Source organism: Dicentrarchus labrax, unplaced genomic scaffold (assembly GCF_905237075.1).
Source record: "Dicentrarchus labrax unplaced genomic scaffold, dlabrax2021, whole genome shotgun sequence".
Classification (NCBI taxonomy): Eukaryota; Metazoa; Chordata; class Actinopteri; family Moronidae; genus Dicentrarchus; species Dicentrarchus labrax.
Genome location: NW_026136718.1, coordinates 296,036 through 310,269, shown reverse-complemented (window position 1 = coordinate 310,269; position 14,234 = coordinate 296,036). Strand labels below are relative to the sequence as shown.

At 44.0% G+C, this 14,234-nt stretch overlaps 1 protein-coding gene across 2 annotated transcripts; it reads left to right on the top strand.

Moving 5' to 3' along the window:
* The first annotated feature begins 3,196 nt into the window (after positions 1–3,196).
* Positions 3,197–14,215, top strand: si:ch211-1a19.3 (uncharacterized). Of its 2 annotated transcripts, none has more exons than XR_007880379.1 (5): positions 3,197–3,793; positions 8,487–8,583; positions 11,700–11,853; positions 12,160–12,440; positions 12,903–14,215. XR_007880379.1 is itself a non-coding variant. In XM_051375663.1 (5 exons), the coding sequence occupies exons 1-4, from the start codon at positions 3,467–3,469 to the stop codon at positions 12,311–12,313; spliced, it is 732 nt and encodes a 243-aa protein (XP_051231623.1). In that variant the 5' UTR covers positions 3,205–3,466; the 3' UTR covers positions 12,903–14,215. The 2 variants fall into 2 exon arrangements, 1 of the variants encoding a protein (XP_051231623.1); XM_051375663.1 differs by having other exon boundaries at positions 3,205–3,793; positions 12,160–12,313.
* The last annotated feature ends 19 nt before the right edge of the window (positions 14,216–14,234 follow it).

Here is a 14,234-nt window from a genome sequence, read left to right as displayed (position 1 = left end):
AATCTCCCCAAAAGCAAAAGAATTACAAAATGATCAATGGTTTGGAGGTGGAGCCATGTGGCTTCTGTCAATCAGATAGTGAAACTATCGAGCACCTTTTTTATTCATGTCCGGTAGTGACCCAGTTTTGGCAATCCATGTATGACTGGTTAAAAAATAAAACCAATAACATCACACCCTTTAATAAGGATCAAATGTTGGTATACAATGAAAATGTCCCCCAAAAAATGTCTGATCTAATCAATATAATTATAGTTTTAGGCAAATATCACATACACATTTGTAAGTGAAAAGGTAGATCACCCTCACTGATGTGTTTTAAAATGAGTTGAACAAGTACTTGGATGCCTTGGGTTTACTGGCAGATGAATATGAAGGAATTGGTGGGCTGATAGAGGCTGCTGTGTATGGTATGCCTTGATGAGTGTGTGTCTGTCTGTGTCTGTGTCTGTGTGTGTGTGTGAGTGTGTGTAAGATAGGTGTTGCCAGAGTAGGTCATTAGTGAGAGGCAGACTCAGGACATTGTGGTATAATTATCTTTGTGTGGGCATGTACAGAATGAACAGAACCTCTCTCTCTCTCTGTCTGTCTATCTGTCTCTCTCCCTCCTCCCAGAGAACTGATCCTTATATATTTCTTACCTGTCTGAAAACTAGACGTGGATTAAACCATCCTCACTTCAGGTGGTAATATTTACAGATATCTTTTATCAAGACACCAGCTTCAATAAACATCATTACCCATAACACCATTCAAATTTCCCATGGCACTTGAATGTAACACCAACTGAATATTCCTTATTCCTGCCATTCATAAGAGAACTAAACAGAAATAAATATTCAACTTATTCCCCGTTAACTTGGTACGTCCCTGACGTAATTGGTGACGTCATCGTATGCATTTAACCGGTGCATTATTAAGTATATTAAGTAAATAATTGTTTGAATTTCAAACCCCTTGAAAAGGCTTGTGGCTGAACAGTCGCATGTCCAGCTTGTAGAGAGAGATGGAAGAGGTGTACCAGCCGATACAGTTCTTCCTCGCCTGCCGACTGCCATACTGATGGTTGCTGTTGAAACTCCCGACTTTGTCCGAAGTCTGCAAAGTCTCTGACCAGTGCGGTCTCTGATGGCAGGATGAACGTAAGAGTGATCCTTGGTGATCAATTGGAACCTGCAGCCGGTTGGAGATGGTTAATCCTCCTCTGCCTGCCGCTCGCGTCTCGGCTGTAGGTTGTTGGACTTTTCTTTCTGCGATGATGGCTTGTTCGTTGCTCTGTCTCTTGAGTTGAAATTCTAAGTTCAAAGATGAGTTGCCCCGATGTGGTCGATCGATCAGCAAGTCTTGAACCCGAAAGCCAGCCGAGGACTAACCACGATCCCCCTTGTGTAGTCCCTTTTATCCCCCTAGGGTGTTCGGTTCAGGGCCGTGCTACTTCCTCTTGTGCTCCCCAAAAGACAGTTCTCTGTGTGCTCATCCTTAAATGGTGTGTTCTGTGTGTGCACTCCAACTTCCCTTTTCTCTCCGCACCAGACATGTCTGCTTGCAATTCGTGCCTTTTCACCCAGGTACTCAACACCTCAACATGATTTGCTCTCTTGACCTTACTTTCCATAGTTCTATCTTACTACTGATGTGTGTTATTGTGTGTGAGTGTGTTATTGTGTGAGTGAGTGAGTGAATATGTTATGGTGAGTGTGTATGTGAACAGAGCTGCTCTGATGTTTGAGAGAAACTTTCAGAGAAATGAAACTGAGACAAGTTTAGCAAGTGCTCCTTGTCCTCCCCCTACACTGTTACCGCGAGACGCTGAAATGGATGGATGCCTTGTTGTCTGAAAATGTCAACAGGCTTGTCTGTTTGAGTAACTGGCTCAAAGCAAAGAAGTAGTAGGCTTACCTTTTATTGGTAACCGTTACTGTTCATTCTTTCTGAAATAAGAGGCTGGGTTGAGCCTCTGGTGAATAAAGAGCAGCAGTCTGACTGCTATGTTCAAAGCAAACTTGAGAAAAGTATTAAGCCATGGTTTAACTGCACTATAGGCTGAGTCCTAGTTTACCTTACATGTGCACTTTGTAATTTTATTTTGTATCGCCCTGTTTTGATCCCTTAGAAAGGGCTGTTGAAGGGGCTGTTTGTGGGACAAAGTATTTGTTTCACCCTTTTATTGATGGACAGTGTTACATTGTGTGAGAGATTATTTGCTCCAAGTGAGAATGTTAGTGTGAAATTGAACACTACAGTATATGCCAATGTTGTTTTCAATAAAAACATTTGCACAAAGCAAGCCGATCCACTTTTCCATGTTGATAAGAGCATTAAAATGAGAAAAAATAATGGGACAAAAAGAAATCAAGGGACATTTAGAATAGATCAAAATGATTAATAGCGAGTTAACTACGACATTAATGCGATTAATCGTTTGACAGTACTAAATAATATTAATGTGTTTGTGTTGTTGTGACCTCAGCTGAACTTAGAGTACTTCCTGTGTTTGGTTGAAGGAAACAGGTCAGAGGACAACCGGCGTAATAAACATTACATGTGACTGAAACAGGAAGTGATGAGCCCCAAGACCTCCTTCAGGACGCTAAGAGACAGAGAGACAACATCACACTCCTCCCTCCTCCTCCCTCCTGCTGCAGTTACAGATGTTTGTGTTGTCTGTTTCCAGGAGTCCAAACGCTGCAGCTGTCAGCCAATCACAGCACAGAGAGACTGAGGGGGGTGGGGCCTCTGCCAGCTGTGTGGCAACAGCTGGCAGGAGGTCAGGAAAGAGTGTGAGGAGGAGGTGGAGGGAGGAGAGGAGGAGGGAGGAAAGAGGGAGGAGAGGAGGGAGAGGAGGAGGAGGAGGGAGGAGAGAGGGAGGAGGGAGAGGAGGGAGGAGAGGAGGGAGAGGAGGAGGAGGGAGGAGGGAGGGAGGGAGGGAGGGAGGAGAGGAGGGGAGGGAGGAGGAGGAGGAGGAGGAGGGAGGAGGGAGGGAGAGGAGGAGGAGGAGGGAGGAGAGGAGGAGGAGGAGGGGGAGGAGGAGGAGGAGGAGGAGGAGGAGGAGGAGGGAGGAGGAGGGAGGAGGGAGAGGAGGAGGGAGGAGAGGAGGAGCACTTGCTGAACTTGCCTCAGTTTCATTTCTCTGAAAGTTTCTCTCAAACATCGTCATCAGGTTGAGAGGAAACAGAGCGGCTCTGTTCACACACACACACACACACACACACACACACACACACACACACACACACACACACACACACACACACACACACACACACACACTGAGGAGGAGGAAGAGGGGGAGGTAGAGGGTGTGGCTGAGGTTTCCTGTCCTCCTCTCACCCTCTGAAGGAGCTCCTCCCTGAGTTTCTGCCCAGCCTGTCGGGGAACTCCAGCTCACTTCGACCTGAGACTCACTGAGAGCAGCTCGTCTTCATCACATCATCTTCACCTCCATCTCCATCCTCCTCCTCCCATCATGGCCGCCTCCTCCAAGTCGTCCCAGAAGGGGAAGAACGTGGCGATCGTCCTGCTGGCGCTCTGGTCCATCGTGTCGCTGGTGGTCATCGTGGTGTGGGCGACGTCTCCGGACCTGAAGAGCTCGGCGCAGTGCCGGGCCGAGCTGCAGAGGACCACGGAACTGCTGGAGGGTGCCAAGGTGGTCTGGGACCGGAACAAGGTGGCTCTGGAGGAGCAGGTGGAGGCGGAGAGGGAGAAACAGGAGCTCCACAGAGCCCAGATCCTGGTCCTGCTGGAGCGCCTCAACGCCACCAACGCCACGCTGGAGGAGTGCCGGCAGGAGAACGTGAGTCTCAGTATTATTATTGTTATTGTTATTATTATTGTTATTGTTATTATCATTATTATAATAAATACAAACGACTCAAAGTGAAACGATGAATAAATGATGAAACAGTGAAGATGAGCAGCGATATAATGATCAATAATAACTTTAATAAAGCAGACATGATCAGGCCCAGTGCATGCTGGGAGTTAAACAGATTGACCTCGTTGGCTTCAACCAATCAGCAGTTATTGATCCACACGTCCCCAAACTGTTGGAGGGTTTGTTCTCACTGGAACAAGTTCATACAGTTTAATGGTTATTGATTATTGATTGAATCAGCTCCATATAGAACAGAGCTCTAGAGTTTATACACTGATTAATGATTATAGATCATTGATTGCAGCCAGTTGAGGTCTCTCTTTCCTGAAACTCATTACCAAAGTAATGAAACTGAAAATAAGCAGCTGCACCCCCCCCCCCCCCCCCACCAGAGCTAACAGCTTCCATCTGTCCTCACCCTCAGTGAGATGGATCAATAACGCAGAGAACATTCCTCACTGTTTCCATCTTGGGACACTTTCCCTCCACTGCACCCTGAACACTGTTACACTGTTACACCCTGAACACTGTTACACTGTTACACCCTGAACACTGTTACACTGTTACACCCTGAACACTGTTACACTGTTACACCCTGAACACTGTTACACTGTTACACCCTGAACACTGTTACAGTGTTACACTGTTACACCCTGAACGCTGTTACAGTGTTACACCCTGAACACTGTTACACTGTTACACCCTGAACACTGTTACACTGTTACACCCTGAACACTGTTACACTGTTACACCCTGAACGCTGTTACACTGTTACACCCTGAACGCTGTTACAGTGTTACACCCTGAACGCTGTTACACTGTAAACCCTGAACACTGTTACACTGTGAACACTGTTACACTGTTACAGTGTGAACACTGTTACACTGTTACACCCTGAACACTGTTACACTGTTACACTGTGAACACTGTTACACCCTGAACGCTGTTACACTGTTACACCCTGAACGCTGTTACACTGTTACACTGTGAACACTGTTACACTGTTACAGTGTGAACACTGTTACACTGTTACACCCTGAACGCTGTTACACTGTTACACTGTGAACACTGTTACACTGTTACACTGTTACACCCTGAACACTGTGAACACTGTTACAGTGTGAACACTGTTACACTGTTACACCTTGAACGCTGTTACACTGTTACAGTGTGAACACTGTTACACTGTGAACAGTTACACTCTCAGCAGGCTGACTGTTTAAACTGTGAACAGCTCCAACATTTCCAGGTTCATATTCTCAGAGTTGTTGGTAGGAAAAAGTGAGTGTTTGCCTTCCTCCTCTCCCTGTTCCTCCCTCCTCCTCTCTTCTGACTCATTCCTCCTTCTCTTTCCTTCACCTCTGCTCCACTCCTCCCTCTCTGCTCCCTCACTTTCTCCTCAGTCTCACACGAAGGGGAAACTCTCACACCATCGCTGTGGATTGTGAATAATCCCGAATATCAGTGTTATTAATAGAAACACACACACACACACACACACACACACACACACACACACACACACAAACACACACACACACACACACACACACACACACACACACAGAGGAAAAACACGTTCCTGTTTACAACCATTACTACAACTCCCAGAATTCAGTGAATTCTCAGTCTCTGTGGCGCCGTCGTGAAGCACAGTGTGGTTGGCTTTTTTCAGTCACCATCTTGGCAGTCCCCGACCTCAACGCTCATTTTTGGATTTGCTGGCTAACTAGCTAGCTTATCTACATTAATGGTTAGCTAGTTATACCTAGCTAATATACCTTAATATCATTAAAAGGGGAGAGTCGTACAGTGATGAACGGGGGAATTATCTCTAGAGAGCAAAAGGCTGTAAATATGTTTGTTTCTGCAGTTTAATATGGAGCCTGACTCACTGCTGGAGCCTCTTAGTGGCCGTTAGAGGGACTGCAGGTTGGATTCCACAATCATTGAGATTATAAACTCACCTGTAAATCTGGCTTCGGTTTCTAGTTGTATTTCTTACTTGGAAGTCATTCCCAACTGAACTGTAGTATTAAAACACAGTTGCAGTTACTACCAGTGACCACAGAGGTCGCCAAAGCAACCAGGACTGAAAACAAAACGAATAGTTGAGCAGTGCCTGTTCGTCCTCAGACGGAAACATGAGGATGAATCGAACACCGATGACTCTAATATTAATATTGCTGTTTGAGATAACTTCAGACTCCACCAAAAAATGCAGTCTAATGCAGTTATTGTCTCCTGACTCTATGTGACCTCTGCACCAGCTCTACCAGGTGAGCTATCCAGTTGCCCCATTATATATATATATATATATATATATATATATATAATATATAATGTTGACTTCCATTCACTGGGCCTGGTCCCTGCAGCTGTTAGCCTGTTAGCATTGTGACTCGCTAACACTTCTCAGGAAGGAGTTTTAAACTGAAATCATTTGTTTGTCAGTTGAGGAGCTGTGAGTCAGCGAGTTGCTATCAGCAGACGATCAGTTTCTTCTTCATAACTCGTGACCACTTCCTGTCGTAGAAACACTGATATCATTTAACCCCTTCAGGTCCGTGTCGGTGCTGCGCTAGTGTTCACTGTGAACTCCTTCCTTCAAAATAAAAGCATTATACAGGAGCTTTTCAACTGTTTCCAGCTGCTGCTTCAACACGTCACTGATTAAATCCACCTGAAGCCCCTCGCTCTTTACCCCGCTGCATGCTGGGTAGTTATTTTACCTGTTAGACGGTCTGTTCTTCCTGTAGAGGTCAGTGGATGTCAGCGATGTAACGGAGGCCTGAAGCTGCTCTCAGCTGTGAAAGCTCTCACACAGCTGTGATATCTGCAGCTGCTGTGTGGTATTTTCAGGGAGTGGACTGTGTTTTCTTATTACTGATCGCATCAGCTGATCTTTGAACAGTGATCAGTTTGTTCTGATTTTGTCTTTTAATTTGTTTACTTCCTTCCATGAGTTTGTCAGTGTTTGTTGTTGTTGCTGTTTGTTGTTGTGTCAGTGTTGTTGTTGTTGTTTTTCCTGTGAATCGGTGATAAGATCAGTTTCGCTGTGGATATTAATGAAATTATCAATTGATTATTGATTGACACCTCCAACACAAGAAACAGTGTCTGTATACTTTTGGCTACATAGTCTTTCTGTTGCAGTCCGTTTTCCAGGAGTCCTTGAAGAGGTTCTAGAGGTCCTTGAGTGGGTTCAAGGGTCCTTGAATAGTTTCCAATACATCACACACAGACAGGTTTCTGTCACACAGACAGGTTTCTGTCTGTCTGTCTGTCTGACTTTAGAGCAGCTCAGTGGTTGTATAGGAAGAACCAGCATAGAAAGCTGCTTCCTGTGTGTCACTTCCTGTTGTTGAGTTTGTTGGAAGTTTCTGAACAACTTGCTTGTAAAGCTTCATTACAACCTCAGACATCAGAATCCACACAGCCAGACGGGGACGACTGTCCTCAGTATGCAGATGGACTCCAGTCTGAGAGGTCAGAGGCCTCCAGGTCCTGTAGAGACCAGAGTCAGTCAGTGTAGCTGCAGTGAATCAGGACCAGACTGGGCCCTGTTTGAAGGAGGAGATCAGGTCTCACTCAGACTGTCTGATTCAGAGTCCATGAGGTGGGCTTGTTGTCTCCAGTCAAACCTTATTGATCAATGAGTTGATCAATGAGTTGGACAAATGCGTGCAGTCATTGAGGGTCTGGGATCAGTACCCTGGCAGATGAGAACCATCAGGACCAGGTCACTTGATCCAGACTCAATAAATCCGGCTGTCACCATTGTCATTCCTCTCTTATCAATAACAACTATTCATCACAAATAATCTCAACTCACTGTCCTTTAAGAGGTCCTTGTAAACGTAGTACAGTAGCATTATTAGCAGTACTCAGTGTACTCTGTATGTGCTATTATAGACTGTACTGTCCCTTTAAGAGCTGCTCTAACAATAACTGCTGCGTTCAATCAAAGGAATGTTTCTGTTTGCTGCTTTCAATCAGCAGCTTGGACCGCCTGGCACAGCCCGGCCTGGCACAGTCCGGCCCGGACCAGTTGAAGGTACTTCAGACCAGGTTCATAATTCTGAACATGGATCGTGTTCCTAACAGTGAATTAGAGACGGGTTCACTGTCCTTGAACATGTTCCAGGTATTCTCCGGCTAAACTCCGACTGTTCTCCGGCTGAACTCCGACTGTTCTCCGGCTGAACTCCGACTGTTCTCCGGCTGAATTCCGACTGAACTCCGGCTGAACTCCGACTGTTCTCCGGCTGAATTCCGACTGAACTCCGGCTGAATTCCGACTGAACTCAGACTTTTGTGTTTTACAGAATAAAACAGTTACAGGTGGTTAAAAGGTTTAATTAGTGGGAGTGTCTGAGTAAAAGTAACATTTATCATCATTAATTTAAACTGCTCTGGTTTCATTTCAGTAACTGATCAATGATCAATATTTCACTAAATTTAAATGTAACATTGATTATTGATTAACAATCCAATAACCTTACATACAGTCACATACTGCACTACTTTTACTGCATGAAGTTGATGGTGTGCTCTGTGTGTGTCAGTAAACCTGTGTTTTCTCTCTGGGTGTGTTTGTTTCTCGCTGCAGGCCGTCCTGAACGGGAACATCAGTGTTCTGCAGGAGAACGTGGAGCAGCTGCGTCAGATGGAGCTCAACCTCACGGCTCGCCTCGAGCTGCAGGAAGGTAGGAAGGAAAAACTCCCTCACTGCCATGAAAGGAGACTTTCTCACAGAGCGCTGCCGCTATTCTGAGCTGCATTTTCCCCCCGGTTACCATGACGACCGCTGACTCACTGTAAACAAACACACACCATTGGTCGAGTGTTTTCTGCTCCGAGAGAGAAAGAAAAATTTAAGTACATGGAGCACCATATTATTAGTACTTTCACTGCAGTAGCAGAGTATTAATGAAGTACAAATGTAGAAGAGGAATGAATACAGTAGAGATTACAGTACTGCTGTAGAGTACAGTAGAGATTGCAGTGACAGATCAGACCCTGATAAAGTCTGAACCCAACATTAATGAGATATTATATATATCAGTAACAAACCACATTTACACATTATCAGTTTATAAAATGTGACACTTGTTATTGTTATTAAACTACCCAGCAGTGGGTTAACATGTACTTATATATTTATTATTAGTGCTGTCAGTTAAACGCGTTATTAACGGCGTTAATGCAAACCCATTTTAACAGTGTCAATTTTTTTATCGTGAGATTAACGTTCTTTTTGGCCTAGTACACTTTGTAGTTTTTTCACATGCTGTTGCAACAACTAGTAACGTTACAAAAACTACAACACCACACCGGATCTAGCTAGACCGGAAACAGAACAACAGGCACGCTGCACACACTTGTTTAAGAGTAGTAGACGTTGCGTTTTGAGTGGATGGCGAGCGCCAGACGCCGAAATGGACGCCAAGAATATAGTATATGCCAATGTTGTTTTCAATGAAAACAAAAGCAAAGCCGATCCACTTTTCCATGTTGATAAGAGCATTAAAATGAGAAAAAATAATGGGACAAAAAGAAATCAAGGGACATTTAGAATAGATAAAAATGTGCGATTAATTGTGATTAACTGCGAGTTAACTATGACATTAATGTGATTAATGGCGATCAAATATTTTAATCGTTTGACAGCACTAATTTATATTTATATATGCCTAACCTATTCTGCATAATGAGTACAATCAGATCCACCATATTGATCCCACACTGGGGAAATTCCCTCCAAAAGAAAATACATAGAAAAAATACAAGATACAATACAAATATAGGAATAAATACACGTACATATAGTTTTGTAGTATGTAGACTGTCCAGCTGTTTATAACCAGATGCGATTGTTGAACGTTGGAGGTCAGAGCAGGAGGTAGAGATCAATAATGTTGCAAACAGCAGTGTAATGTACAGGCACTCACACTGTGTATTAATACTGAATGTGTGTAATAAATAATAATAACTCAGTGGTTCCACATTAAACTGTCTGATGTTTATCAGCAGTGAACAATGCGTCTCTCATATCAGCCTCACACACACTCCATCATTTCCTCTCAGAGCAGGAAGTCACCTTCATTACAGTCTGCTTCCCATCAGCCTCATGTTCCCGCCGCTGGAGAGGATTAGTCACATAAAATACCCTTAATGACTTTAACAAAGGGGCTTATTTCATCGCCCGCTGGAGATGAAAACTGGAGACAGAGAATTCAACTTTATACTAAGAAATCTCTGTTCATAAACTTCTGCTGAGACAGTGATTGTACACAGTGAGTACACAGTGAGTGTACAGTGAGTACAGTGAGTACACAGTGAGTGTACAGTGAGTGTACAGTGAGTACAGTGAGTGTAAGTGAGTACACAGTGAGGACAGTGAGTACAGTGAGTGTACAGTGAGTGTACAGTGAGTGTACAGTGAGTACACAGTGAGTGTACAGTGAGTACAGTGAGTACACAGTGAGTGTACAGTGAGTACAGTGAGTGTACAGTGAGTACAGTGAGTACACAGTGAGTGTACAGTGAGTGTACAGTGAGTACAGTGAGTGTACAGTGAGTGTATAGTGAGTACACGAGTGTACAGTGAGTGTACAGGAGTACAGTGAGTGTACAGTGAGTGTACAGTGAGTGTACAGTGAGTACAGTGAGTACACAGTGAGTGTACAGTGAGTACAGTGAGTGTACAGTGAGTACAGTGAGTACAGTGAGTGTACAGTGAGTACACAGTGAGTGTACAGTGAGTACAGTGAGTGTACAGTGAGTACACAGTGAGTGTACAGTGAGTACACAGTGAGTACACATGAGTGTACAGTGAGTGTACAGTGAGTACAGTGAGTACAATGAGTACACGAGTGTACAGTGAGTGTACAGTGAGTGTACAGTGAGTACACAGTGAGTGTACAGTGAGTGTACAGTGAGTGTACAGTGAGTGTACAGTGAGTACAGTGAGTGTACAGTGAGTGTACAGTGAGTACACAGTGAGTGTACAGTGAGTACAGTGAGTGTACAGTGAGTACACAGTGAGTACACACTGAGTGTACAGTGAGTGTACAGTGAGTGTACAGTGAGTACACAGTGAGTGTACAGTGAGTACAGTGAGTACACAGTGAGTGTACAGTGAGTACAGTGAGTGTACAGTGAGTACAGTGAGTGTACAGTGAGTGTACAGTGAGTACAGTGAGTGTACAGTGAGTACAGTGAGTGTACAGTGAGTGTACAGTGAGTGTACAGTGAGTGTACAGTGAGTGTACAGTGAGTGTACAGTGAGTGTACAGTTGATACTGATCAATATGATGATCAGTTTACTGACTGAGAGAACAGCTTGTATTAGTAGTTGAATGTAGAACGTGTTTATAAACTGTAACTGTCAGTGAACCTCTGAGGTTTGGTAGTATGATGATAGAATCCCAAATGAAACACATTATCTCTTTCCTCTGAAGAGAACTGCAGTGACCTCACTGATCCAGGATCTGATCCAAGTACACAAACAGGAGAGCTGGCAGCCCGGCTCATTCCTGAAATAACAATCAGTGATAAGAGTCAAAGTTTCAACCAAACCCAGTTCATATTCTGCTGCTTTCTGTGAGATTACACTGCGCCCCCTGGTTACTGTTGCTATGGTCTGCTCAACATCACCACACCAGTGAGGAACCAGCAGCTCCTCCCACTGACTGACGCTGTTCATCTTCAGCTTTACTGATTCACAATCAATCACTTATTATTTCCATTAATATATACAGTGACCACAGGGGTCGCCATGGCAACCAGAACTGACTGCTGACTCTGTTCGTATGTTCAGAACGCATCGAGACCCTGCAGCACAACGTGACCCAGACCCTCTATGAGACCACGTCCTGCCTCAGTCTGAAGGTGGCGGCTGAGAGCCAGATGTTGGCGGCTCAGAGTCAAACTAAAGCCTGCGAGTCTGCTCAGCAGTACCTGCAGAAACAGCTGTAAGTCTCACTTCCTGTTCCACAACAAAGATTTTGACCCGAGTCCATTATGGAGACATCTGACATCTCTCTGTGGACAACAAACCACAGAGAGGCTGCGATACAACACAGGCAGAGGGAGAGAGACACCATGTGACTGTATACAGAGAATATAATGTTTAATATCTCATAAAACCTTATAATGTATTTAATGTGTATTTATTTATGTTTTATTACAGATCAGAAATAATAATTATTAATCAATGAATAAAATATAGATCCCAGTTTCAGTGTCCTGATGTCAGTGCTGTGTTTGTGTGTTTACAGTCAGAAGTGTAAAGTCGGGGAGCCTGAAGCTCCTCAGGAGACGCAGCCTCAGGACTCCGCCTCCCAACCGTCCTCCGCCGGCGCCGTCTCGCCCCTCTGTGGAATTCCCGCACTGACGCTGCTCATCTGCAGCGCTCTGCGTCTGATTACCTGAGTACGACTGCGTCCAACAGTTAATGACTCACACATTGACTGTAAATGAGTTGTATTACTCCTGTTAGCAGAGAACAGCTCCCCCTGCTGGCCACTGCACAAACACACAGAGAAATAACCACTTAAATGTAAATGAACATGTTTTGTTAATAATAAATAATAAATAATAATAAGAAATATAATTTGCAGTCTTTGTTTGAATAAAGTTCCAGGTGTTTCCATGACTGGAAAACTGGTCTCTAATTATCCAGGTTTTCCAGGATATCTGCTCGTCAATAACAAGCAGTAATCAATATTAACATTCAATCCAGGTTGGTTAACAATGCATTCTGGGTAATCAATGAGTATTCATTGTATTTCTTTTTGCATGTCAGAGCGTCCGCATGTTTACAGTCTACTGTCAGTACACAGAATATAAAACTACTGAAGGCTCCGATCATCACTATTGATTACTATTGATTACAATATACAAACATTCAAACTTAATAATAATTAATATAAGATCAATAAAATACTTACAGTCACTTCAGTATTCGGATCTTTATAAATTCATAAACAGGAAATAAACTTCGGGCTGTGCTGTGTTTCAGGAGCCCGGCGAGGCGTCGACCTGCCGAATGACGGCGAGCACTGCGGTCCGGGCCGGAGGGGGCGGAGCCTGGACGGACTGAACGACTGCTGTACAAACTTCCTGATCGCCATGGAGACGCCACGCTGTCGTATGACTGGACACAGACTTTGCTTGAAGAGCTGAGGCGTTCACTGACCGACTGAAAGAACTGTTTATTTTACCACTTTCAGCTGTCCATCAATCAGTTCTTATATTGATTTATTGATTATTGATTCACTGCAGAGAAACAATCAGTCAGTGCACCACGATGCATTTAGGGACCTCCTCTGTCCTTTTACAAAAATTGTTTGTGAAGTCAAAATCTCCAGATGAAAAAATATGTGTTTTATAAATCGTTCCAACAGAATCAGAGAGGAAGAAAAGTCCACCGTCCGTCGACCAATCACAAGCAGTCCTGCCCGAGCAAAGCTCTGATTGGCTGCAGAGTCCAAAATGGAGGATGCTAACGTAGCTTATTAGCTGCTCTGGTTCACACACTTGCATCAGGAGTTTAAATACAGTCCCACAGACTGCACTGACCACTGAGCACATGATCACTAGGAGTACTTTATATTATTGATTACAGTTCTGTGAGGCGGACTGATTGGTTATCTCTCTGCAGGAAGTGATTGATTACAACCAATCAAATCAATGTAGAACTGATTGGTTTAGAAAATAATCAGCAGGGATCAAACGTGAAGCTCGACGTGACTTTTTCAACCCAGAGACCCCGTTTACACCTGACAGAGCACAGGATGTCCCAGCATGCACTGGGCTCAGCAGCGCCATCTGGAGCCTGAACATAACCCAACACAGCTGATATTGATTGATTTTATGATCAGTGAGTATCATCAGATATTGATCAGTCGGGTGTTAACGGGGTCGTAGTGTGTAAACGACTGAACTCACAGCTTGAAGCTCCAAACGACTCGACTGACAAAAGCTTTTCTATGGTGTGTGTGTGTGGGGGGGGGGGAATAAACCTGAAGAGTTTCTACGATGCTTTCTGTGTCCTGATTTACAGCTGAACTATCGCACTGTACTGGGATCAGTTAACTCCCTCTAACCAGAGGAGGGCGGCCCACATCCCCCATCCTCCCCCAGCCTTATTTTATTCAATTATTGATCAATAAATCACACTACTGATCGATAAATCAAGTTATTGATCGGTGTCACTGTGTGAACTGTGTTTACACGCAGTGAGAACTGAATGTTAGTGTCACACTGATCAATAACCACTGTTGTTCAGATAAGATTATGTTTACTCAATAAAATCAATCACATTGATCAATACTTTATACTAAATATTGTG